Here is a 25,557-nt window from a genome sequence, read left to right on the forward strand (position 1 = left end):
GTGACATAAGTACTTTTTTTCTATTCTGTTTCAAGAACTTTTCAAATCACCCTCGTAAGCATCCCTGACACCTGAAATAATTAAAAACAAATAAGTCGCCAGTTGCAGATGGAATCTCAATTTGGTTTTACAAAGAGTGCTATATGGCACTGGATCCTTACTTAGCTTGTATTTATTGTGAATCTCTCACCCAGCAGAAAGACCTAAGCAACTGGGGAAAAAAATACAGAGGCGTCTCCTGTATATACGAAGGGCGAAAGAACAGACCCACGAAATTACAGACCAATACTCGTAACATCAGTTTGCTGCAGAATTCTTGAACATATTCTGGGTTTGAATCTAATCAGTTTCATAGAGACCAATAAGTTTATGTCCACAAATCAGTACAAAGCATCGCTCATGGGCAACTCAGCATGCTCTTTTGTCATACGACGTCTGTTCAAAAAATTCCAGAACTTTGTCCACAAAATTTTCTATGCTTATCTTTTAGTTACTATGGATTGTCTCCTTCGAAATACTCTCCTCCACAATTGATACACTGCTCCCAATATCATTTCCACTTCCAGGAGCAGTCTTGACACACCTCTTGCTGGGTCGCATAAAGTGCCATCTGCGAATTTTCTTTTATCTCATCTACCATTGCAAAACTTCATCCTTTTCAACTTTGGAAATAGAAAGAAGTCTGCAGGGGTCATACTATTCTCACATGGAACATCTCATTCACTTTTGTGAGATCCAAAAAGTTTTTTTGGTCTTGACTCATGAGCCGTCGAATGAACTTGGCGGCAACACAATGCATTCCAAGATGCTGTGTCATTTCATAACATGATCCAATTGAAATGTTACATTCTTCTACAATCTCTCGGACAGTGAATCTTCGACTGGCACACACAATTTCGTTGACGTTCCTGACACAAGCGTCATCAGGGGACATCTAAGAGCGTCCTGAACAAGGATCATTTTTGACTTTTGTAAAGCCATTTTTAAAACGTGTGAATAATACGTAACACCGAGTATGGCTTAAGCACTCATCGCTATAGGCTCCCTGCATCATTTGGTGTGTCTCTGTAAAGGTTTTCTTGAGTTTCACGCAAAATTTAATGCAGATGCATTACTCCTCTAACTTTGCCATCACAAAATTCACAAACCCAGATTCCATATTTCTTGATTTCCGAGAAGCATTTGACATAGTGCCTCACTGCAGACTTTTAACAAAGGTACAAGCATATGGAATAGGTTCCCAGACATGTGAGTGGCTCAAAGACTTCTGAAGTAATAGAACCCACTACATTATCCCGATCATGAGTGTCCATCAGTGACTAGGGTATCATTAGGATCGTTCCAGGGACGTGTGATAGGAGCGCTATTACTCATATTTTCTATGTGCATAACTGATCTGATGGACAAAGTGGACAGTAATCTATGGTTGTTTGCTGATGATGTTGTGGTGTACGGAAGGTGTCATTGTTGAGTGATTTAGGAGGATAAAAGATGACTTGGACAAAGTTCCCAGTTGGTGCAATAAATGACAGCTAAACCTAAATGTAGAAAAATATAAGTTACTGCAAATGAGTTGGAAAAACAAATCCATAATGCCAGAATCCAGCATTAGTAGTGTCATGAATGAAGAAGTCATATTGTTTCAATATCTGGACATAACTTTTCAATGTGATATGAAATGGAACAAACTTGTGAGGGTCATGGTAGGGAAGGTAAATAAGCATCTTTCGTTTGTTGGGTGGATTTTACTAGTGTGGCTCAGCTGTGATGGACATCACATATAGGGTGCTAGTGTGATCTCCTCTTGAGTACAGTTTGAGTGTCTGGGATCCGCAAGGGGTCGAATTAAAGCAGACATTGAGGTATTTCAGAGGCAGGATACTAGATTTGTTAACAGTAGGTTGAAACAACAGCATACAAGTATTATGGAGATGTTTCAGGAACTCAAATGGGAATCCCTGGAGGGATTTTGAGGAACACTGTGCTGACTGCAGAACAATTCTGCTTGCACCAACATACATTACGCATAAGGACCACGAAGATAAGAGACGACAAATTAGGACTCATAGAGAGGCATACAGACATTCACTTTTTCCCCACTCGATTGGCAAATGGAACGGGAAAGGAACTGACTACAGTCGAATTAAAATTACTTGATAGTTGGCACTTCAAACGCCAATAAGAGTTGTCAGCGTCACACTTGAACTGTCTGCTGTTGCCAAACTCCACCAAAATTGGCCAGTCACTTCCAATTCCTGGTTCAGCATTCTTTCTTGATGTATTTGTATCCCGAATTATGAGCACGACACTTGTATTATGTATTTCATGACACGCGATAACTACACCAAAAACAACACACATTAACAATGCTAATGAAAGACACACATTTCATTCATAGCACTAACCAAACACTACCGAATAAATCAGCACAAGGTGTAATTCAGTATCATATTCACAGAGTTATCATATTCACAGAGATCATGTTACATTAGATAAGCTTTTCACTACACTGCGTGAAACTGAAATTTTTAAGGTTGCAATTCATAGTTGCAACTGGGTCACTACATTCACATATATAAATACTTCATGCAGTGCTGTGGCATAGCACAATGGTTGGCAGATTAATCTAATGTGTAGCATGTCGTAGGTTTGAATCTCATCAATGTAGCAAAATTTTTATTTCTAAATCTAACCAAATGAGTGTGATTATTATTTTCATTCAATTAATTGGTTTAAATGTATTTTTTTATTTTTAATACTTTGCTGCATCATTTTTCATCATTGTTTTGACTGTTCTATTTGGTCTTATTTTTCGTCCTGTCATTATTTCATTTGGAATCTGCCTCAGTCATCTATAATCCACGACTAAGGGCCCACACGGACCGTTCACTGGTTTCTAACATGGCAGCATGTGCAGCTAGAATAAGGATAGTTACAGGTAACAAATGACATGGAGAAATTTCAATTTGCTTTCAGCCCTGAAATTGAGTTTTTGTTGTCTTGAGTTTACCCTTAAGGGTTAGCTTTAATCGCCATGAACAAAGCGATAATGATATTAGTACTGCTGCAGACTGTTGACCACAATTTTCTCAGCTGGGTTAGGACACAAGTTTACAGTCAGGGATACAAAACGGGTTGTCTGCCCCAGTTCAGTCACTGGTCACTTTAAATCAATAGTCGACAGAGTATCCAACATTTCTGACATACCTTGCACCAGCCACTAGAAAAATTGCTCTGTGTTAAACATTTAACATAATTTGTGAAGTGAGCCGCTTGTTTGTTGTCACCTGTAACCAAACGGTAGCTGGTAGCCAATGTGGCAACGTTGTTGCAGCAAGTGATTGATGTCAACTATCAAGTAATTTTATTCAGACTATTGTAGTGAGACAGGGTACCTTCTGCCATGCACCATATGGTGGCTAGTGGAGTATGTATGTAGATGTGGAATCAGTCTTACCTTCTCATCCCATCTGGAAAGTCTCCCCTGATCTGCAGTTCTGGGTAACTTTCTCAAAATCTACCCTTTTTCCTAGACCTATCCTTCACCCCTCTTCCTTCCACTTCAACCCTTCTGCCTGAAGAATGAGCTACTGGCTCTGAAAGCTCGCCTAATTATAATCTTCTTTTATGTGTGTGTTCTGCTGCCACTTAGCGAGTAGATTGTTTATCTATCCAATTCAATTATCATGTAATCAAAAGCTGCATTTAACACGCCAAGTCTCTTTTACCAATCATTTTTAATATGTCCTACAGAATGTACTGTCTATCCTGTCCTTTTTTGAGATTACTGTTTGCTGTACTTTTCTACAGGCATCATCTTACTTATTAGGAGTCAGTTCATTCATGTTGTTGTTGTTGTGGTCTTCAGTCCTGAGACTGGTTTGATGCAGCTCTCCATGCTACTCTATCCTGTGCAAGCTTCTTCATCTCCCAGTACCTCCTGCAACCTACATCCTTCTGAATCTGCTTAGTGTATTCATCTCTTGGTCTCCCTCTACGATTATTACCCTCCACGCTGCCCTCCAATGCTAAATTTGTGATCCCTTGATGCCTCAAAACATGTCCTACCAACCGATCTCTTCTTCTAGTCAAGTTGTAGAGCTGCATGTCCTCAGGAAAAATTATGGCTGTAGTTTCCCCTTGCTTTCAGCCGTTCGCAGTACCAGCACAGCAAGGCCGTTTTGGTTAATGTTACAAGGCCAGATCAGTCAATCATCCAGACTGTTGCCCCTGCAACTACTGAAAAGGCTGCTGCCCCTCTTCAGGAACCACATGTTTGTCTGGCCTCTCAACGGATACCCCTCCGTTGTGGTTGCACCTACGGTACGGCCATCTGTATCGCTGAGGCACGCAAGCCTCCCCACCAACGGCAAGGTCCATGGTTCATGGGGGGAGTTCCTCCATAGTCAACAGTTAAGGAATGGGTGGCTGAATTCATATGTGGCATATGTCTGTAAGATGACTCATGAACAACTTCCTAGAATTACAATCAAATATGAAAATGCTGAGAAAGAACACAGTGTGATATTGCAAGATCAGTAATTAAAAAGATGTGTAAAACAGTTGATGCTGTGGCTGTACCAGAAAGTGAGTGGCATGTCTGTTGAAGCCTGACTACAACCTAATGTGAAAAGCAATTTGGGACAATCTGACACACAACTGATTCTATGCACCAATCTGTTCCCGTGGATGAGAGATGACCGAAATGAAACAGCAGTTGCACAAAAATAGCCAAGGTGACTTCATCGGAGAGAAAGAGTGGTCATTGTTTTCTAGGATGCAAAAGGGATTTGTATTTTAGATTAGCTTGCAAGACTGAAACAATACCTCACAAATACTATGCAAGTATTCTGACTCAACTGGATGAAAAAATATGGAGCCAAGACCCAGGGGGAAAAAAAAGTTTATCGTCAGTGAAATGCATATGGTCACAAAGGCACTTTCACAATAGGAAAACTGGGAGTTTCAAGTGTGAAGTCTTCAAATACCTATTCCATTCTCCAATTTTTTCACATTCTGACTTTAGCTTCTTCTTCTTTTCTTTTTGTATGAATGATTCACTTAAGACTACATGCGTCACAGCTCAAAACCATTTTGTGAGTCAACAACTGGATATGTTTTCACTGCTCTGTCTCTTGTAACTCCGTTGGACATGGAGGTAGCAAATGAGGATGTAGGATGTCCATGACATACTGCTGTGCTGTCAGAGTGACCTGAAGTCATATCCGATGCTGCCCCACACGCCCTCTCCCTATGTCGTTGTTATACTCACTGACAACTGTCATCGCGGGTCTTGCAGAATGTGATTCACTGCTGATCACATGACAGGTGCAGGTGTGGAAGGGTTACAATGTGCTCGGCGTACATTACAGCGATTCTCCCATGGGCTCGTCAGACACGGTCAACTGGAAGCTTGCTGACAAGCACGCCGCCCTTACATTCCCAAGCAGTCCAACATGGGGCCACTACCACATCTGAAAGTCTCACAAATCTGCATATTGCATAATTCAATCAGCCTGGCAAATGGAGATACACAATTAGGCCCCTTCAAATTTTGTTACGTGCTGATAATGCTGACTCACAGAAGTACAGGGCATCTGTGTCCTTCACAGGGATCACTCAACATCTTACACTCTTCACATCTCTTATAGCTCCTACCATTCCTGGTAACAATCCGAGACACAAACAAAGCTAATGCAATCTGGTGGCCTTTGTATCCATTTCAGAGAGTTGCGACTCTCATAATTTACCACTGGTATGCACACTCGTGAATCTACGTTGCTTCAGGGAGCTTCCCTTTTTTTTCTTCAAGCAGTTTAGTTCTTTGAATCCATTTTTCTTGTAGCTCAGAATAATTATTTTATTGTGTAGCAAACTTACAGACTAGCATTCTGCTCTGAGCTGTCGGAGTTGGCGGTCATGTGTGTGTGAGGTGTGCTTGCTTGTGTGAATGAATGGTGTGTATTTCTATTTCTTTTTCTGATGAAGGTTGTGGCCAAAAGCTTATGTGTAAGTGTCTTAACTGTGCCTGTCTGCATTTTAACGTGCCATCTTTATGGTAATTAGCACTCTATCTTTTCCTACACTGCTGATATTCCAACCTGGAGTTTCCATTGTTTGAACTTATGGTCTACTGTTTTATGTTGCAGTGCATTTCTACAAGTGTAATACACAAATGTTGCCTTAGGAAAGAGTCACAATAACATCCATGTCTACCGTTTGCAATTTTTTACGAAATAGCATGTCTCACTCGAAATTTAACTTAGCCAATGAAATAAGTTTGAAGATTTATTGTGTGTAAAAGACACTATCGCCCACTGTGTGGGAAATGTGGGAAGTTCTGTGCAGAGACGGAGTTATCCACAGACGTGGTAAGTCTGGGGAGCTATACGGGTGTTAAAACATCGCCACCTGCTGGGATGAGGGGCCACTTACTCTGTGGTGGCATGCCAGCAATGAGCACGACCCATTGATTAGCACCACAGATGACAATGAGCAACCAGCTGCTTCTCTGTGCAGAGATATAAAATTTATCGATTTTGGACGTCGGGTGACAATCTGTCACATGGAGAACAATGTTTACTCTGGCAATTTTAACACTAATCTAGTGTTCTGCAACATATTAATGTGAAATGTTGTCTATGATGTTGAAGAGTGTAAGTTAAACTGATATCTGAGAATTTGTTGTTTTTGTGGCACTATCTGGAAAATGACCTCTCTTGCAGCTCCAAGCATAAATGTCAAGTAAAGAAGAATAATTAGCACAGCACACTGGAACCGAGTAGGGATCCGGTTTACTGCTCGGCCACTAAATTAGCATATTGTGAGTACACCAGAATAGACGCTGTACACACTTGCATATACTACATACACAAGTACAAGCATCGATCAAGCTACTGTGAAACTGCACTCTGTGTGACTCATCACTACATCAGAATACTGTAAATGTAGTGATTCCCATTTCTTAAGGACTCTTCCTGTTTGTTTTCATCAGTTGGATCTTATTTTTCAAGTATGTGGGAATCCAATGAGCTGCCTGTTTGGATACATTCTTTCTGTATGTCCCACAAGTTGGTGTCTTTGGAGACACATTGTAACAAGAGTTTTTAGGAATTTGCCTGGAGATTTCACGCTGGGTTCTGTGTGATGTGTTCCATCTTTTATTCTTGGACCTAAGATTTTTACTACAATTTTACATTCTTCTAATTCAGTTTGCTGTTTTCATGTCTTGTGTTGGACAAAGAGTCTCTCTCATGCATAAAGAAATTATAATTTGATCACTGTTGTACAATGTTAGATTTTAAAGTTCCAGGAAAAATACTTTTAGTTAACTGAGAGACAGTTTGTATTTTCTGAAGTCTGGATTCTATGGCCTTCTTTTCATTATGATGTTCAGTGGTCTTTTTCACCTAATTATTTAAACTCTTTAACACCAAATACTATGTCGTTGCCTATATAAGTTCAACTAGTGCCATTTTGGTATCAGCCAAGAATTTTTTCTTCAGGTGAAATTAGTAGTCCAATTTTCCTAGCTTGCTCCCTTAATATTTCAAATTGCTTTAGCACATCAGTGATGTTTTTGTCAATTAGTATTATGTCATCGGTATAGGTTACACAATATAATTCTATCTTTAAGTTTACGTTCTAGTCAGTGTAATAGTGCACCTGCTCTTCTCCATTACCTTACAATTTTCTTAGGGGCATAGTTGAATAGCAATGTGATATGCCATCCCATTTTCATGTTCTTATGTCTGTCTTAAATTACACTGCTTGAAAAAAAGTGAGACACTCAGAAGGTGGGGAGAAAACAAATTGAAACATAGCAAATTTAGAGGATATGTGATGTTATTTCAGTGATAACAAAACAGAGTCAAATTTACACAGAACTTATCAGTTTGAGCCCACTTATCAATACAGCAATGCACCCTGTCTGGCCTGGACAGTGCGGGAGGATGTCGTAAGGCTGCTGCATACCCTCCTGAGAAAGGTGATCCACAACTGTTGTAACTGGACATTGCAATCATGGATACAGGCAGTGGGACGGAGTTGACGTCCATGTTGGTCCCATAATGTTTTATCGGGGACAGATATGGGGATTTTGCTGGCCACAGGAGTATATCAACATCACGCAGACAATTTAAAGAGACACATACTACATGTGGACAAGCACTGGCCTGTTGAAAAATAGCACCACAATACTATTACACACTGCTGTACCATCAGAGTTCCCTCGGCCACTACAAGCCGTGACTTGAAGTCATACCCAATGGCTTCCCATACCATGGGACTCCTTTGTGACCCCCCCCCCCCCCCAAAATGTGGAAGAATGGGACCTCTCCCAATCTCCCCGGGTCAAACTTCTCCACAATAGTCATTTGGAGCAGTGCAGGACTGAGACTCATTAGTGAACATAATGTGACACCATTCATTAGCAGTCCATACTTCTCGATCATGGCACCACTTCACATGCAGTCATTTGCTTGGGTGTTAATGGCAGCCTATGTGCAGGATGGCAATTCCATAGTCTGGCTGCTCCTAGCTGTATGACACAGCATGTTGCAAGGAGTCTATTACAGTGAACTCCTGTTTATCCGAAATGATCAGGATGGTGGCCGGTTCCGATAACGAAAATTTCAGATAAATCAAAGTCCCCCTGTTTTCACATGTGAACACTCCACATTGTGTCAATATTGCGAAATATGATCGTAAAACGTGCGTAGGGTATGTAAAACGTTTCTGATACGGTTGCAAATAACCCTGCACTTTTTTACTGAAAAAATTGTGTTGACATGTTAAAAAGGCACCAAACTATGATTGAAAACTCAAAGTTTTTAAATGCTGTATAACAAAGCTCGTTTATTTTGCATTCTTACAGAAAAAAATCTCCCTTATTTAGCAGCAGGAAAAAACAGGAGTTTTAATTTTATTACCTGCTCTTTTGAATAAAAAATAAACTACTGAACAAAATTATGAAACAAATCTAGAGATTACCCAAAGGAACGAAAAGTCTGTCCAGAGGAACTTTCAAGAAAATTTAAAAAAAAATACTTTTTAAGTTATGGACATAGAAGTTCTAGGATGCTTCATTAGAGTTTATTTTTTGGTAACGAAGTCACGAAAGTCTTTTTTTTTTTTTTTTTTGCTTGAGAAACTATTGCTGCAACAATACATCTCCAACGTTGAAATCAAACTATTTCAGGATAAATTGTCTCCTCCTGTTGGCTGATGTACTCCAGAGCAGTTTGGATCACTTCGTAACAGAATGTGTGAGGAATATTTTTCTCTGATTCATCATCAGAAACATAGTCTTCTGACACTTTATGATCGGTCACAATTTGGACGATTTCATCCTGTCACATGAAAAAATGCCATTTTCCATCCACTCTTCAGTGTCTTCGAAGTGTGTGTCTTTACAACCAGCTTCTCCAGTAAATTCACCAAAATTATGTCAGCTTGAGTTTCGGTGTTGCCTCCTCCTTCCCACCACTTAGGTTGCTTTATGATCTAAGAGTTTTTCCAAGACCTAACAAGAGGAACTGGAGGAATTAGATTCCAAGCTTCAGCCATCAATGAATGACACTTACAACATCGATTTTTTTAAGAGCCTCCACAAAATCATCTGCAGCATCAATCACACCTATTAAGTATTCCAGCATCTTGCGTCTGTAATGTTTTTCCATCGCCTCAAGAATACCTTGGTCCATTGGTTGACATAGAGATGTGACATTTTGTGGGAGAAATACAACTTTGATATCCCCATCTTGCAGATCACCTGGGTGATAAGGAGCACTGTCCACAAGAAGTAGCGCTTTTCAAGGAAGTCCATTTCCTTCCATGTAATTTACTACAGCTGGAACAAACTCTGCCTGGAACCACTCTCTGAAGATGGCACTGTTCATACATGCCTTAAGACTGATTCGTGTACCTCAGTGGCAAAGCTGGTTGGTCGGTGTCTAAATGCTCTTGGTGTTTTGGATTTGCCAATTAAAGTAAGGCACAGTTTATGATTGCCAGTGGCATTACTGCAAGTGAGGACAGTAAATCTTTCTTCGATTTTTTTGTATCCGGAAGCCATTTCTTCTTCTTTAGAGGCAAGGGTTTTCGTTGGCAGCATTTTGTAATTCAACTCAGTTTCATCACATTTGTAAAGTTGATTGCCAGTATAACCTCCTTTGTCAATGATTGTGTGCAGTTTCTTCTTAAAATCAGCGTAGCAGCTTCATCCCCAGATAATGATTTGGCACTGATGGCAATTTCATGAATGCCATGCTGCTTCTTGAAACGATCCTGCCGGCCATTACTTCCGAGGAATTCTTGCTTCTTTCCTTCAATCAGCTCATCAGCTCATTTTGACAAAGTAGAGGACCTGAAACTGACACACTTTTGGCTCTTATTTATTCGTGCCACAAAAATAATGCCTCTTCTAACTGAGGATGTGCACCTTTTCTCATCGTTTTTCAAGATTTCACTGCGCTGCCCAATGCTTGGATGGAACAAAATTTTTTCAATTCCTGATCGATTTGTCTTCCGATCAGTAATTGTACTCCTACTCTGCAGCAACTTTTGTGGGTGGCTCACCAGCATCAATTCTCTGCAAAGTGTGAAGCTCTTTTTCCAACAAGATCACATTCGTTTTATGTTTTGTGCCCGTAGTCACGTTCAGTGTTGTTTTTACAGACACTCGACTGATTCCTTTATGGTTTTTGGCCCGTTTTATCTCTGGACACTTTAAGGCACATAGTGGGAGCACAAAACCTCAAATCAGAAACACACAGATGCACAACTTGACAACACTCGAGATGCACTAGACAAACTTTTGACTTTTGAAACCAGGCTGTGGCAGCCATCAAATGAAAGCATTCGATACATCTATGCCATTTCCTCTGTTCTACCCAAGCCCACGTGGCAACACAACAGGGTGTTGTACATTCACTGTTAAACACTCAGCTTTGATGTACCGACAACAAGTGGAAAGTGTTAGGCGGCGCACTCTAATTGTCGGTTTCAACAGGGCTACGTTGCGCGTGCATAGAACAATACTGTATGTACTGTACTTCCAAGGAGTTCCAATAGATGGCAGTGGCATGAAACCATGCAATACGAATAAGAAACACACTAGAGCTTCAACCAACACACGCACGAATTGACGATACTTGGACTTTTGACACGCACCAGTGCACTGATTAGCAGTAGTTTGCGAAACAACACCAGCAAATGCTTGGCTCCAGGTGCACGCAAATTGAAACTTGTCAAGTGTCAATCTAGATAGCCAAAAGTGTAGCTGCACGAGAGTTTACTGTACTTGTTCTCAGATGGCAGTCACAGACGTGAACAGATTACAATGTACTCAGTACACTACACAGTGATGCTCCCTTGTAGCGGTCTGATGTAGTCAACTGGAAGATAGATGATGAGTATGCCCTTACTTTCCAACATCAGGCCACTGTCAGATCCAAATACTCCAAAAATACAGATGTTGCAAGGTTTAACCAGGCGACCAAATGGAAATCCACAATGAGGTTTCTTTCAAACTCTCATCAGATAATGCTGTCTCACACCAATATGCAGCACCTTCATATCCTCCAGAGTGATGATTCAACATCTGACGCTATTCACATCTCTTATATACCACACGATGCTTGCTAAACAGCAATAAAAACAAAGAACACTTATGAATAATGAAGGAAAAGACAGACTGTTACTTACCATAAAGAAGATACCTTAGCCTGCAGATGGGCAGAATTAAAAGACACTTACATAAAGCTTTCAGCCACAGCCTTCATCAGTAAGTAGTAATCTGTCTTTTCCAACATTGTTGATATTCCTACTGGAGTTTCCATTGTTTCAAGGACACTGATGCTTTTCTGTGAGTGTTTCCTTTATGATGTTTTCTGCATGTTAGCTATTTTTAAAAAAAGAAAAAACAAAGAAAGAAAGAAAGAAAAAAAAAAAGATTTGTTGCTGGAAAACTTCTGAAGTCCAATAAAGGAGTTACAACAGCCATATATGGTTATCTGGTGGACCTTGCAGAACCAAATTCTAGGGCTGAAATATACTGTTGACCAATGGGCATCAATCAGAATGAATACTAAATAAAAAATTAAATCCAAGTTTACACAAAAAACACAGGTTCTATCACTGTTGCTTCTCATTCTATTTTGCTCTTATGTTTGCTATGACTTGTTAAGCAGAAATTTTCTTTCTATGTATAGAGTTACATTTGCTGTAATGTATCTTACCTCCATGTTGTTTCTTCTTTCTTCTCACTGCTGCCCCAATCATGGCAAGCAAGTCATCCTCACTGCATTTGCTTCGTATTGCATCTCTGAAACAACAGTTAAAACACCCGTTAAACAGTACCATGCAATTACCACACAGTGAAATGTCGGTACACTAAAAAGGAAGAAAAACTTTGCAGAAATCTTCAACAGTAATCTTGTAGTCTGCAGTAGGCAACAGCAGGATAACAAACCCACTGGACAAGAATGGGAAAGTCATGATAGAAGTTACTTTTATTTCTATAAATAAACAGGTATCTTGCACAAATGCTCAAGAGTATACATAGGATCTCGGGCTGAAGAGGTGGAGCAGAAACTGACATTAGTTTTGTTGAAGAGGGAGTACTGGAACACAGCACAATTTCTTGCAAAATGAAGCCAAATTTATTGATAAACTCTTAATTAATTGCCAAGCTCACTAATGTGACCATTTTACAACAGGTACTTACTGCTTGGAGTATATGTGACTTTTCAGGCTTGCCTAATAGATCTGTTGCAAAAACACTTTGGGTTCCCCACCAGATAACATTATGCAACTCCCTCCCTCAATATTTCAGTGACACAACGTTTTGGCATCTTCAGGTGGTGGTGATTTCCATCACTGCTGCAAGATGGAACTGGCAATTTCCACATGACAGCTTTGAAATTTATCATGTGGATGACTATGACCATCATATTTAGAATTCAGAGGATTTCATAGAATACCTGAAGATGCTTAAACTAGAACTTTCAGATCTTTTAGTTAGCTCAAATGTTATATCATTACTTACAAAAGTGCCCTGCAGCCCTCATTAGAGGTTATTAGCAGCAAGTTTGAGAAAGAAATTGTGGTGCTGTTTAAACATGTGCATACCTCATCCTATTTCTTATGTAACACCAACTACTTTGATCAAGTGGACAGTGTTCCCATGGGAGATCCTCTATTTCCCTTAGTAAATATCCAACATTCCTCCTTCTGTCAGAATGCTGAAGAGACATTTGTGGTGTGGCCCACATAATACAGACACTACCTATGTTCCTGCAGCATTTGCACTCGGTCCATCTGAATATTCAGTTCACTGTGGAAGTACAAAAAGATAGCAGCTTACCATTCCTGGATGTCACGGTTAGAAGAAAAGCTGACAAAACACTGGGGCTTAGTCTCTACTGCAAACTGATACACACAGAGTTATATTTGCGGTCCAAAAGTTGCCATCACCCTGCACAATGTGGTAGTGTCTTACACTCCCTGGCACATAGAGCACACGTGATCTCAGATACCGACAGTCTGCCTGGCGAACTGTAACACCTAAGAACAGTGTTCCAGCAGAATGTTTATTCTTGTAAACAGATTTGCAATGTGTTCTGAGCAAAGCAAGTTCAGTGTAGGGATGTAAATGAAGATACTTAGACAAGCACTGCAAATGGCTTTCCTACCATATTTCAGTGGCATGTTTTCAAAAATAGAAAGAATCACTAAGAGAAACAGAATCAAGTGTGTTTTTCGTCTACCAGCAAAACTAAGGAATTGTTTGTGTTCAGTTAAAGACAATCTTGACCTTAGAAAACACAGATCATATATAAGATCTGATGCCATTATGGGAAATCTTATATAGGGCAGACACCTCACATTGTGCAAGAACACTGTGTTCAACAGCGCTGACAAAAATGCCACCCAGTAAATTAGTGGTAGCAGAGCACTGCCTGAATACAGGGCACCACACGTTTCCCAAGAGGACTGAAATTTTATCCTCAGCATCATCACTCTAGGATTGTGTTTTTAAGAATGAGGCATGTATCCATACGGTGGGCAATCTTACCAACAGGAATATGGAATTTTGACTAAGCACTGCCCAGAATCCAGCACTGACTGCCATGAAATTAAAACAGTAGAAACCAGATCCTCCAATGCAGCACCTTGCAGAGAGTTAATTCAGCTTTTAACCACACGAGTGTCCAGAAGTGCAGTCATTGCCCACAACACATAAGCAGAAGGCTACTATGAATGGCATTTCCATCCAACTGGGAGTGCCTGTCCACACATTCGTACTCCTGCTTCTAGCCTGACAAATTTCAATTCTGCTGTGCAAATATCACCAGTCACATCTTGTAGCAGTGATGACAGGACCCACCACTACCTGAAGATGACGAACAGTTGTGTTGGTGAAATATTGTGAGGCTTGCACAAAGTTATTCAGTGGCAAATCTGAGAAGATTTGTATACATTATTTTTCTGTGACGCAGGTAATGTGCAGCAAAATGTGATAATTTTCTGCATTTGCCTTTTTGTACATTTCAAAATACCCCAAAAATTGGTGAGAAACACTGAACATATGACATAACCAGATGACATACCCCACAGCATGTGCAGCAGTCAGGGTTGAGTGTAAAGGAATGATTGAGCAGTACAATACTTTCATTTGAGCAAACAGAGCAAATTTCGAAAACATTTTGTAAATATGATCTGTTGTAAATGTAGATGTTACAAAATTATTGTCCCTGCTGTAATCAAGCAAAAGCAGTTCTGATTTTGTGTTTTTTGCTTCTGTCCTCTTTTTGTTTACAGACATTAGTTAGTAAAGAAAACATAGGTCATTTAATGGCAATGATGCTATTCTGAAGTTTATACTCATCTACTTTTTATGCAATACGGTAGGTTTTCATTGTACTGTATTTTGCAAGAAATCAAGGAAACTGCAAGATCGGTAAATAAAATAATAAACTTCAATATAAATACATAATTGTTTAACACAATGAAAAAATACTGCCTGCCAGATGCAAGACTCAAATCCTGAACGCCATCACTAAAGTCACACATGTGTGTCCGTAGCCACAATGATATGAATACTTGACTTGGGTTGGGATGATCAAGTGTGACAGACCGAGAGGCTCTACCACTGCAGGCATGGCAAGGTACATCATCTGGTGACATTTATCATTCACTTTTGACACATTTCCCAACATTTGTATCGTATCCAACATTTGTGATCCCATGTGTCTTGTATTAAATTACTTGTCTCAGGGTCATCTACAGTGCTTTGGAGGTTTTTAAATGTTAATACGCATCACCCTGTCTGTCTGTGTGTGTGTGTGTGTGTGTGTGTGTGTGTGTGTGTGTGTGTGTGTGTGTGTGTGTGTGTGTTTGTGTTTATATATATGAAACAAATACTAACAAAGAGATAGAGGGCCTGGCCAGTACTTACCTCAGCTCAGTACAGCCGATACATACACAAAACAGAACAGAAAATTGACGTATCCTAGCTTTCGGAACTTCGTTCCTTCATCAGGGAGGAGAGAGGGAAAAAAAGGGGAAGAAGGGAAAGTGGATTCAGTTATTCACAACCCACGTTATGAAGCAACAGGGGAAAGGTAAACAGGGAGGGTAGCAAAGATGAAGGCATGGATGTCAGAGGGAAGCCAAAGATATTCTACTGTAATTACTGTGCCAGCTTCAACCAAGGAGGATGAATACAGAAGTAAAGAGGTACATAGTATAAAGATAAATGCAACTATGTAGGATGAAAAGATGCATGAATGGCTAAAGAGGAAAGGGAAAGAGGAGAAGACTAAAGAGTAAATGGGAGTGAGGTTGGTTAACATAGGTTCAGTCCAGGGGGATGGCGGGATGAAAGGATGTGTTGGAGTGCAAGTTCCCATCTCCGCAGTTCCGAGGTACTGGTGTTGGGTGGGAGAAGCCAAATGGCACATATGGTGTAGCAGGTTCCTAGGCCCCTAGAATTATGCTGGAGGGCATGCTCCGCTACTGGGTATTGGACATCTCCTAGGCGGACAGTTCGTCTGTGCCCATTCATGCGCTCAGCCAGTTTAGTTGTCGTCATACCAATGTAAAAGGCTGTGCAGTGCAGGCATGTCAGCTGATAAATGACATGTTGTCTCACATGTGGCCCTGTCTTGAGTTGTGTATGTTTTACCAGTAGCGGGGCTGGAGTAGTTGGTTGTGGGGTGATGCATGGGGCAGGTTTTGCATCGGGGTCGGTTACAGGGGTAGGAACCGCTGGGTAGAGAAGGTGGTCTGGGAATATTGTAGGGTTTGACAAGGATGATACGGAGGTTAGGGGGTTGGCAAAAGGCAACTCTGGGTGGTGTGGGGAGAATATTGTCAAGGGATGATCTCATTTCAGGGCTTGACTTGAGAAAGTCATATCCCTGGCGGAGTAATTAGTTGATGTATTCGAGGCCAGGATAATATTGGGTGACAAGGGGGATGCTTCTGTGTGGTCTGGGGGTAGTAACATTGTTGTTGGGTGGGGAGGAATGTATTGCTTGGGAGATCTGTTTGTGGACAAGGTCTGCAGGATAGTTGTGGGAGAGGAAAGCACTGATATACAGGGTGGTCCCGAATTCATGGTACAAACTTTAATGGTAGGTGCAGGACATTGTAACAAGGATATATTGTATAGGAATGTATAGTCCCAGGTGACGCGGTGAGGCGTAAACAGGGGAAATAACGGCCGAAAGGAAAACGAAAGATTTTATTGAAATCGTTGTTGACAAGTGTCATGTTTACAGTAAGTGTTCAAAATTGCGTCCACCATGAGCGATACATGCTTGACAGCGTCGGTGCAGCGATTGGCGTACACGTTCAAAGATGCCTGGTATTTCACGCACACCTGCAGCAGCTACAGATATGCGAGCAACGAGATCCTCATCTGAGTCAACTGGAGTCTCATAAACAAGACTCTTAAGATGTCCCCATAAAAAGTAATCGAGGCAAGAGAAATCAGGAGATCGGGGTGGCCAAGGGACTGGTCCACCACGCCCAATCCATCTAGCACCAAACGTGGCATTCAGGTAATTCCGTACAGCAGTGCTGAAGTGTGCTGGCGCTCCATCGTGCTGAAACCACATGCGGTTACGAATGGCGAGCGGAACATCTTGCAGCAGTTCTGGTAACACTTCTTGCAGAAAAATAAGATAGCTTTCGCCACAGAGTCGCGTGGGTAGTAAGTATGGCCCAATCAAAAAGTCGTTCACAATACCAGCCCACACATTAATACCGAAACGTTGTTGATACGCATGTGGACGCGTTGCATGTGGATTATCTGTTGCCCACACATGGGAATTGTGCGCATTAAAGACACCCTCGCGTGAAAATGTCGCTTCATCTGTAAATAGCACATGACCTACGAAATCCGGCTGCAACGCACATTGCTGCAACAACCACTGGCAGAAGTTCACGCGAAGAGGATAATCTGCCGGATTCAATGCTTGTACTTTTTGAAAATGGAAGGGGTGTAAGCGATTTTCATTTAACACTCTGCATACAGTCTGATGACTCACATGTACGTCACGCGCAACAGTTCTTGTGCTTGACTCGGGTCTATCAGCCACTATGTTCAAGATGCGTTCTTCCAGTCTTGGAGTGCGTACAGCTCTTAATCGACCAGCGTCATGTCTGTTGACGTCGAACGTACCTGTTTCACAAAGTTGACGATGTAACCGTTGAAAAATTCTATGATCCGGCATTCGTCGATTAGGATACTCCGCGCGATACATTCGTAACGCAGCTCTGGCGTTACCATTTGCACGGCCGTACATGTAATGCATGTCTGCTTTTTCTGCATACGTAAAGTCACCCATCGTCTACGGCAGCACAATTGTGAATGGCGCTTGTCCCTACTGCGATACATCATGTTCATCTACTGCCCTCTACCGGCAGTGACACCAACCGATCACTCCATTTCTCTTTCCCCTGTTTACGCCTCACCGCGTCACCTGCGACTATACATTCCTATACAATAAATCCTTGTTACAATGTCCTGTACCTACCATTAAAGTTTGTACCATGAATTCGGGACCACCCTGTATAATACAATATAGGGAAACATTCCAAATGGGAAAAATATATCTAAAAACAAAGATGATGTAACTTACCAAACGAAAGCGTTGGTATGTTGATAGACACACAAACAAACACACACACAAAATTCAAGCTTTCGCAACCCACAGTTGCTTCATCAGCAAAGAGGGAAGGAGAGGGAAAGACGAAAGGATGTGGGTTTTAAGGGAGAGGGTAAGGAGTCATTCCAATCCTGCGAGTGGAAAGACTTACCTTAGGGGGGAAAAAGGACAGGTATACACTCGCACACACACACACACACACACACACACACACACACACACACACACACACATATATCCATGCTTTGCGTTGTGTCTAGACAAGACAGCCTAGACACAATGAGAGGAAGCCGAAAGGCACGCTCTACGTTAAAAAAGGAGGGCGTGAGGTCTGAAACAGGATACGTAATGAATGCTATAAAGAAAAGTACGTAGCTTCTGGAATACTTAACTTTAATCCATCCTTTTTGTGCATCTGGAGATTGTGGTGATACAAGTGAGACTCTTTATATACATGCAATGTTACTAATGGCGCCTTGCTAGGTCGTAGCCATTGACTTAGCTGAAGGCTATTCTAACTATCGGCTCGGCTAATGAGCAATGCTTCGTCCATGTAGTCGCTAGCAAAGTCGTCCGTACAACTGGGGCGAGTGCTAGTCTGTATCTCGAGACCTGCCTTGTGGTGGCGCTTGGTCTGCAATCACACAGTGGCGACACGCGGGTCCGACATGTACTAATGGACCCCGGCCGATTTAAAGCTACCACCTAGCAAGTGTGGTGTCTGGCGGTGACACCACATTCCTCCCCTGCAAATCGGCGAACGGTCGTGTTACAAGGCTTCCGCCCGCCGTGGGGAGAACCCCATGTTGACGTATGCGATGAGGTGGGGAGCCTAACAACAGGCGAGGCTGTGCCACCCGCACCCGGCCATTCGGTCCAAGGGGAGCTAGGAAACACCTGAAAACCTAGTCCAGGGTGCACATCAACATGCGATGTATGCGCCCGTAAAGAGACAGGAGGGGCCGAAGGGTCGACCTCCATTGCGTCGGGGTACCCGACGCGCGAAGACGCCATGTGGTCCGGAGCGGGCAAGAGTTCCATGGCGGAGGACAGCTGGTCATGGGAAGCAATCGGCGGCGCGTGACCCAGGGAGGCGCTTGGCGGCTGCAGCGAAGCGTCCACTGCGGGCGGCACCGGCTGGAGGACAGGCGGCGGCGGCGGCGGAGGCGGCAGCTGCGCGTCGCCATGGGGCAAAATGGAAGGCATCGTCGGTAACACCTGGGGATGAGGCGAGCCAGTAGATGGGTCCCCAGGGCGCTGACCGGATGGCACTGTCGCTGAAAGCAGACGGGGAGCGGCAGAACCCATGCGATGACAGAGGCGCAGCTGATTGAGATGCCGACACACCTCACCAGAGGCCCCCAAAACCAAATACATCACGCGGCCGAGGCAGCGAAGAATGCGCCCTGCGAGCCAACGCCGTGAACCTCGATAGTTGTGATAAAATACAACGTCACCTGGAGCAAAAGCAGAAGTCTGCCGCTGCACAGGAACCTCATGCGGCGGGTGCAGCAAAGACATCAAGGTTCGATGAGGACGACCGTGGAGCAACTCAGCCGGTGAGCGACCATCTCGGAGCTGAGAGCGATATGAAGACAAAAAGAGCAACAACGCGTCCTCCCGAGAATGCGACTCTTTCAACTTCAACATCTGTGACTTGAAAGTCCGGACCAATCATTCAGCGGCACCGTTTGACTGAGGCGAAAATGGCGCGGATGTCAGATGTTGAATACCATTGGCCTGGCAGAATGACTGAAATTCTGCGGACATGAATTGTGGGCCATTGTTGGAAACAATAGTCTGCGGAAGACCTTCAATGCAAAAGATAGCAGACAACGCTTGGATGGTGGCAGTTGACGTCGTGGAAGACATCCGGACAACAAAAGGAAAATTACTGAAGGCATCTACCAGAACAAACCACCGAGCATTCCAGAATGGACCAGCAAAATCGATGTGCAAGCGTTGCCAAGGGGAAGTGGCTTTTGGCCATGCAAAGACTTTCCGCGGCGGTGCGGATTGTTGTTCAGCACATGCCATGGAAGAAGAACACATATTCGTAATCGCAGCATCGATTCCGAACCAAGTACAGTGCTGACGAGCAAGTTGTTTCATTCGCACTATACCCCAATGTCCTTGGTGAAGAAGCCGTAAAACAGAGGACTGTAAGGAACGTGGGACCACGACTCTGGACTGATCATTATCAGAACGCAACAACAAAACACCATGTTGAACAAAAAGTCTCTCCTTGTGAGCAAAAAATCGGCGAACCAACGGATCCTCGATCCGAGACTTTGACAAAGGCCATTGCGTAGCAACAAAACGCAAAACGGTAGCAAGGACCGGGTCTGCAGCTGTGGCTGTAGCTACACGATGAAAATCAATCGGAAACGAGTCGACCATGTCATCAGTTTCAGAATCAATGAACATGCAAGCAAGTTCAGAAGAATCGAATGCTCTATCCTCAGCAACAGGCAAACGGGACAACGCATCGGCGTTTCCGTGCTTAGCAGTGCACCGATACAAGATATCGTAGCGGTACTGCGAGAGGAAAATAGACCAGGGAATGAATTTCTGCGCTGTACGCGGAGGTACAGGCTTGTTCGGATGAAAAAGCGATGTCAAAGATTTGTGGTCTGTGATGATGGTAAAGTGACGACCATACAAGAAATCATGGAACTTAGTAACACCAAACACGAGAGCCAAAGCTTCTTTCTCTATCTGTGAATAATTTCTTTGCGCAGACGAGAACAATTTGGATGCAAAGGCAATAGGGCGATCATGCGACCCATCTTTGTGCACAAGCACAGCACCGATCCCGAAATCCAATGCATCTACCATCAACAAAAGGGGTTTCTGGGGATCGAATGGCGTAAGGCAAGTATTAGAAAGCAACGCCGATTTCAACTGGCGAAAGGCGCGTTTGCATTCCGTCGTCCAGACGAACGGAACACCCTTACGGCGTAAGCTATGAAGCGTAGCTGAAATGGAAGAGGCATTGCGCAAAAAGCAATGATAATAGTTAATTTTACCCAACACACTCTGTAGCTGCTTCAAATTCTGCGGCGAAGGCAAGTCTTGTATGGCACGGAGGTGCTCTGGACTCGGATGTATGCCTTGGGCATTGATGACATGTCCCAGGTATGGTAAGTCACGAGCAAAAAACACACATTTGTCCTTCCGCAAGCGAAGACCATTTTGTCGCAATATCTGAAATAATGTTCATAGGTGTGCTAAATGCTCGTCTGCTGTCTTTCCGGAGAACACAATATCGTCCAGATAGTTCGCAGCAGTAGGGACCGACGCACAAACAGTTTGTAAATATTGCTGAAACAATGCAGGGGCGGATGCACACCCGAATGGCAATCTTTTGAATCGGTACAAACCAAGATGCGTGTTAACCACCAAGACGCGCTGGGATTCTTCGTCCACTGGTATTTGCAAGTACGCATCTGCGACGTCCAACTTTGAAAAATATTTACCCGGGCACAGTTTGTCAAAAAGATCTTCCGGGCGGGGTAATGGAAAAGTTGCAATCACTAGTTGTGGATTCACAGTGGCCTTGAAGTCCACACAAAGTCTCAGTTTTCCGGAAGGTTTGGGCAAAATTACTAATGGTGAGGCCCAGAGAGAAGCCTGCACACGTTCAATTACACCTTCTGATTCTAAATCATGTAATGTTCTTGCGACCTCATCATGCAATGCATGAGGAACATTGCGCGCTCTGAAAAATTTCAGTTGACGGTTGACTTTCAGTTCCAAATGTGCTTCATAGTTTTTAGCGCAACCTAAGCCCGGTGCAAAAATGTCTGCAAATTCTTCACACAGACGAGAAACACTGTCTGAAGGCACAGTCTGATTCACTGATAGGACCTGATTTACTATAGACATGTTAAACAACTGAAATAAATCGAAACCAAACAAGTTCACTGCAGTAGAAGAACGAAGAACGTAAAATGAGACAAGTTTTGTTTGTCCCTTGTATGTTGCAAGAAGGCTGCACTGTCCTAACACAGGGATATTCTGACCTGAATAACTATTTAACTTAACATTTGCGGCACGCAACGGAGGTTTGCCCAGTTGTTTGTACGTGTCGTGATTGAGCAATGAAACTGCAGCTCCGGTATCGAGCTGGAATGGTATGACCATTCCATTAAAGTCCAAATCTACAAAAAGTTTATTGTCCTGCTGACGACAAGAGCGACTGTCTCATGCAATTTGAACTGATACAGGTACAGCATCACTTGCTAATTGACGTGATTTCCGGCGACGTCGACGCACACTTTGTGTGGGACGAACACTGTCACTGTTTGAGAAAGTGGCACTGGACAGGGAGGAATTCACTATATGAATGTCCATGGGCGAAGGTCCACGAGCCTGAGTGTCCTTGGTTCAATTCCGGCGCGAGGCAAAAGGCCTGGAATGATTGTGATTGTCTGACCTGAGCTTTTTCTGGCAAACACTTTGAACATGTCCTTTCTTATTACAGAAAAAGCAAATAGCTTGGCGTGACGGGCAATTTTCACGCGAATGTCTAGTAGCACACCGCGGGCATGATTTCACTGCAGTTGTATGCTGTTGCGGCACACCTGGTTTAGAGCGTAGCGGCAGCTGCGTGGACGTGCGCGAGGGCAGTTTACCGGGCCGTGCAGCGCGCCCGGCGGGCCGGTTAATGTTACACACGGCTGGCGAAGTTGCAAATGATTCCTGAGCAAAGTCAAGCGTGTCTTGTCTATCTAATATGTCTATCACTTGCTGAAGGGAGGGATTAACTAGTTTCAAAATCTGTTCCCGTATACGAACATCAGAAACGTTCTGTGCAATTGCATCACAGACCATTGTATCTGAATAAGGGAGTCCACATTCACACTCAAAAGCACAATCCCTTGTAAGGCCTTGCAATGTTGCAACCCACTCCCTATTAGTTTGACCGGCCGTACGTTTTGTACGAAAGAACGTATACCTTTTTGCAACTACATTAACTGTTTCCTTGAAATAGGCATCTAAAGCAGACAAAAGTTCTTCGTAGGGCAGAGTTGCTACATCGCGTCGGGGAAATAATTTCACTATCACACGGTACGTTTGCACCCCTACACACGCCAATAAATGAGGCTGCCGCTCGTTACCTTGAATTCTGTAGGCGGCGAGATGAAATCCAAACTGGCGTGACCACTCCGTCCATGTTTCCTTAGCTGGGTCAAACGGCCTAAAAGGCGGTGCAACTGTGAGTTGTGGCTACGGTAGTGGTAGAGCGGCGGCTGCCGCATCGTTGTGCAGTTCACGTTGACCCTGGACGAGCTGTCCAAGGGCATCCAATAACGCCTGCGTCTGCTGATTCTGCAAGCGATAAAATTCGGACAGTACATCTGGCGAAGCCATGACACAAGTAAATGTAAGCAATTAGAAAGAACAAGACCCTTTCCGTTGACTTGTCGCCAAAAATTGTTGTGTCTAGACAAGACAGCCTAGACACAATGAGAGGAAGCCGAAAGGCACGCGCTAAGTTAAAAAAGGAGGGCGTGAGGTCTGAAACAGGATACGTAATGAATGCTTGTGTGTTGTGCCTGGTGCAACTTTGTTTTCTTTATGGTATATAGTGATCTATCTTTCCCTGCACAAACACAGAGAAAAAAAACTGCCAAGTCCAGCAGCTAGGGGCAAGCTGCTGGAGTTGGCAGTCATATGTGTGTGACATGTGCTTGCCTGTGTGTATGAATGTGTGTGTTTCTCTGTATCTCTTTTGCTGATGAAGGCTGTGGCCGAAAGCTTTGTGTAAGTGCCTTTTTAATTGTGCCTGTCTACAATGTAACATGTCTCCTTTACAGTAAGCAGCAATCTATGTTTTCCTGTATTTTTCATTTACACAGATGTAATTAACAAATCAGAGTCTATTTATTCCAGAGAAGTGACAGTTTGTTCATGAAAGTTCAGCACAAATCTGATTTTTTATATACAGCAAGGCTACTATAAATTATTCTGTGTGCCAGTGTTCATGCTGACTATAGGGATTCACACTGATCATGTGTAATTTGACACCTGGCCCTGTAAACTTACTTCTGCTCAACGTGAAAAATTCTCCAATTCACATTTTGTAATTAACCTTAACATATCAAATAATGCACCCTTCGATATAACTGCTTATTGTCCACTTCCCATCACTCTATTCCCAATGTCAACCCAGCTGACCTCTACTTCTAATCCAAAAACCATGGTTGACTCAATGTTTGCTATTGCAAGCTATTGCTATTGCAACACAAAAGGGCCAGAGGCACCAGTAATGATATACAATTAAAAATACTAGAAAGTAATGCACATCGGTTAGTACATGCTAAGACAAACACTACAAGTGTCTAAGACACTGCACTCTCACACAACAAGTACGAGGTCTGAATACATTCCAGTTATGATACACTAAACTGTTTCATTCACCGTGGCAATATACATACTCTCTCCCCAATAAACAGAATAATTATAACTCAATTGTTCACAAGTGTATATTATGACTCTTGCCACAGCCATGCAGTCAGTATGCCACAGGCGTCCCATAGAAAGGGATCAGGTTCAATTCCTTGTAGAGCCGGGAAATTCTGCTCGGTGGACAGACTGGAATAGGGTACACTCTGCTTGTAGTTCCAGCTGAGGAGATACTCAAGTGAGAAGTAGTGTCTTCAACTTCTGGAAGTTGATAACAGCCTGGAGAGCTGTATACTGACCCCCTAACTCTCCATAGATATATAGTAGAGGACATCTCTCGAAGAGCATTGCGTGGTCTTCTGGGCCCAACGCAGAGTTCCTTTATCAATGTATATTGTATATCACCACTTGTACACACTCATCAGCACAGTACCATATTGTCTCTTCACGTGGAAAATTTTTATTCCCTTGTTTCCAGATCAACATTTTTCCTCTTCTTCTTCTTCTTCTTCTTCTTCTTCTTCTTCTTCTTCTTCTTCTCTTTTTTTTTTTTTTTTTTTTTTTTTTTTTTTTTTTTTTTTTTTTTTTTTTTTTTTACCACACATATTCCACACGGTTTATGCTCACTCCTTCAATGATACTGCCCATCCTTCTCTAGTGTGCGAGTTGTCCCTGCTTTCCTGCATGTTTGTTGGTTTAAACACCCTTGTTTCAAAAGAGAGTGACAGCTTAGATACAGTCTTGTCAACATTTTGTATTTTTATTTAGCAATTATTGTTTGAGCCTTATAGGCGAATGTCACAAGATATTGTCAACCACTGCATTCACTAGATTGGAATGGGGTTCATGGTAACTTATCAATTCATTTTTTAAGTTGCTGTTATCTTTTTCATCCTATCTTGGACTAGCTTTTCCATACTCCCACTCTATTTTACGTAGTCAAACAGTTATCTGCCCTTGCAAACTT

General features: G+C 42.6%; 1 protein-coding gene across 1 annotated transcript in view; it reads right to left on the reverse strand.

The window, feature by feature from the left end:
- LOC124742892 (molybdenum cofactor biosynthesis protein 1-like) overlaps positions 1-25,557 on the reverse strand; it is a 117,560-nt gene that overhangs the window by 11,240 nt on the left and 80,763 nt on the right. Inside the window, exon 7 of the mRNA XM_047248826.1 lies at positions 12,240-12,325. Coding sequence (XP_047104782.1) covers positions 12,240-12,325 — 86 coding nt within the window. The remainder of the gene's footprint in view (positions 1-12,239; positions 12,326-25,557) is intronic.

Source organism: Schistocerca piceifrons, unplaced genomic scaffold, assembly GCF_021461385.2.
Source record: "Schistocerca piceifrons isolate TAMUIC-IGC-003096 unplaced genomic scaffold, iqSchPice1.1 HiC_scaffold_2345, whole genome shotgun sequence".
Taxonomy (NCBI): Eukaryota; Metazoa; Arthropoda; class Insecta; order Orthoptera; family Acrididae; genus Schistocerca; species Schistocerca piceifrons.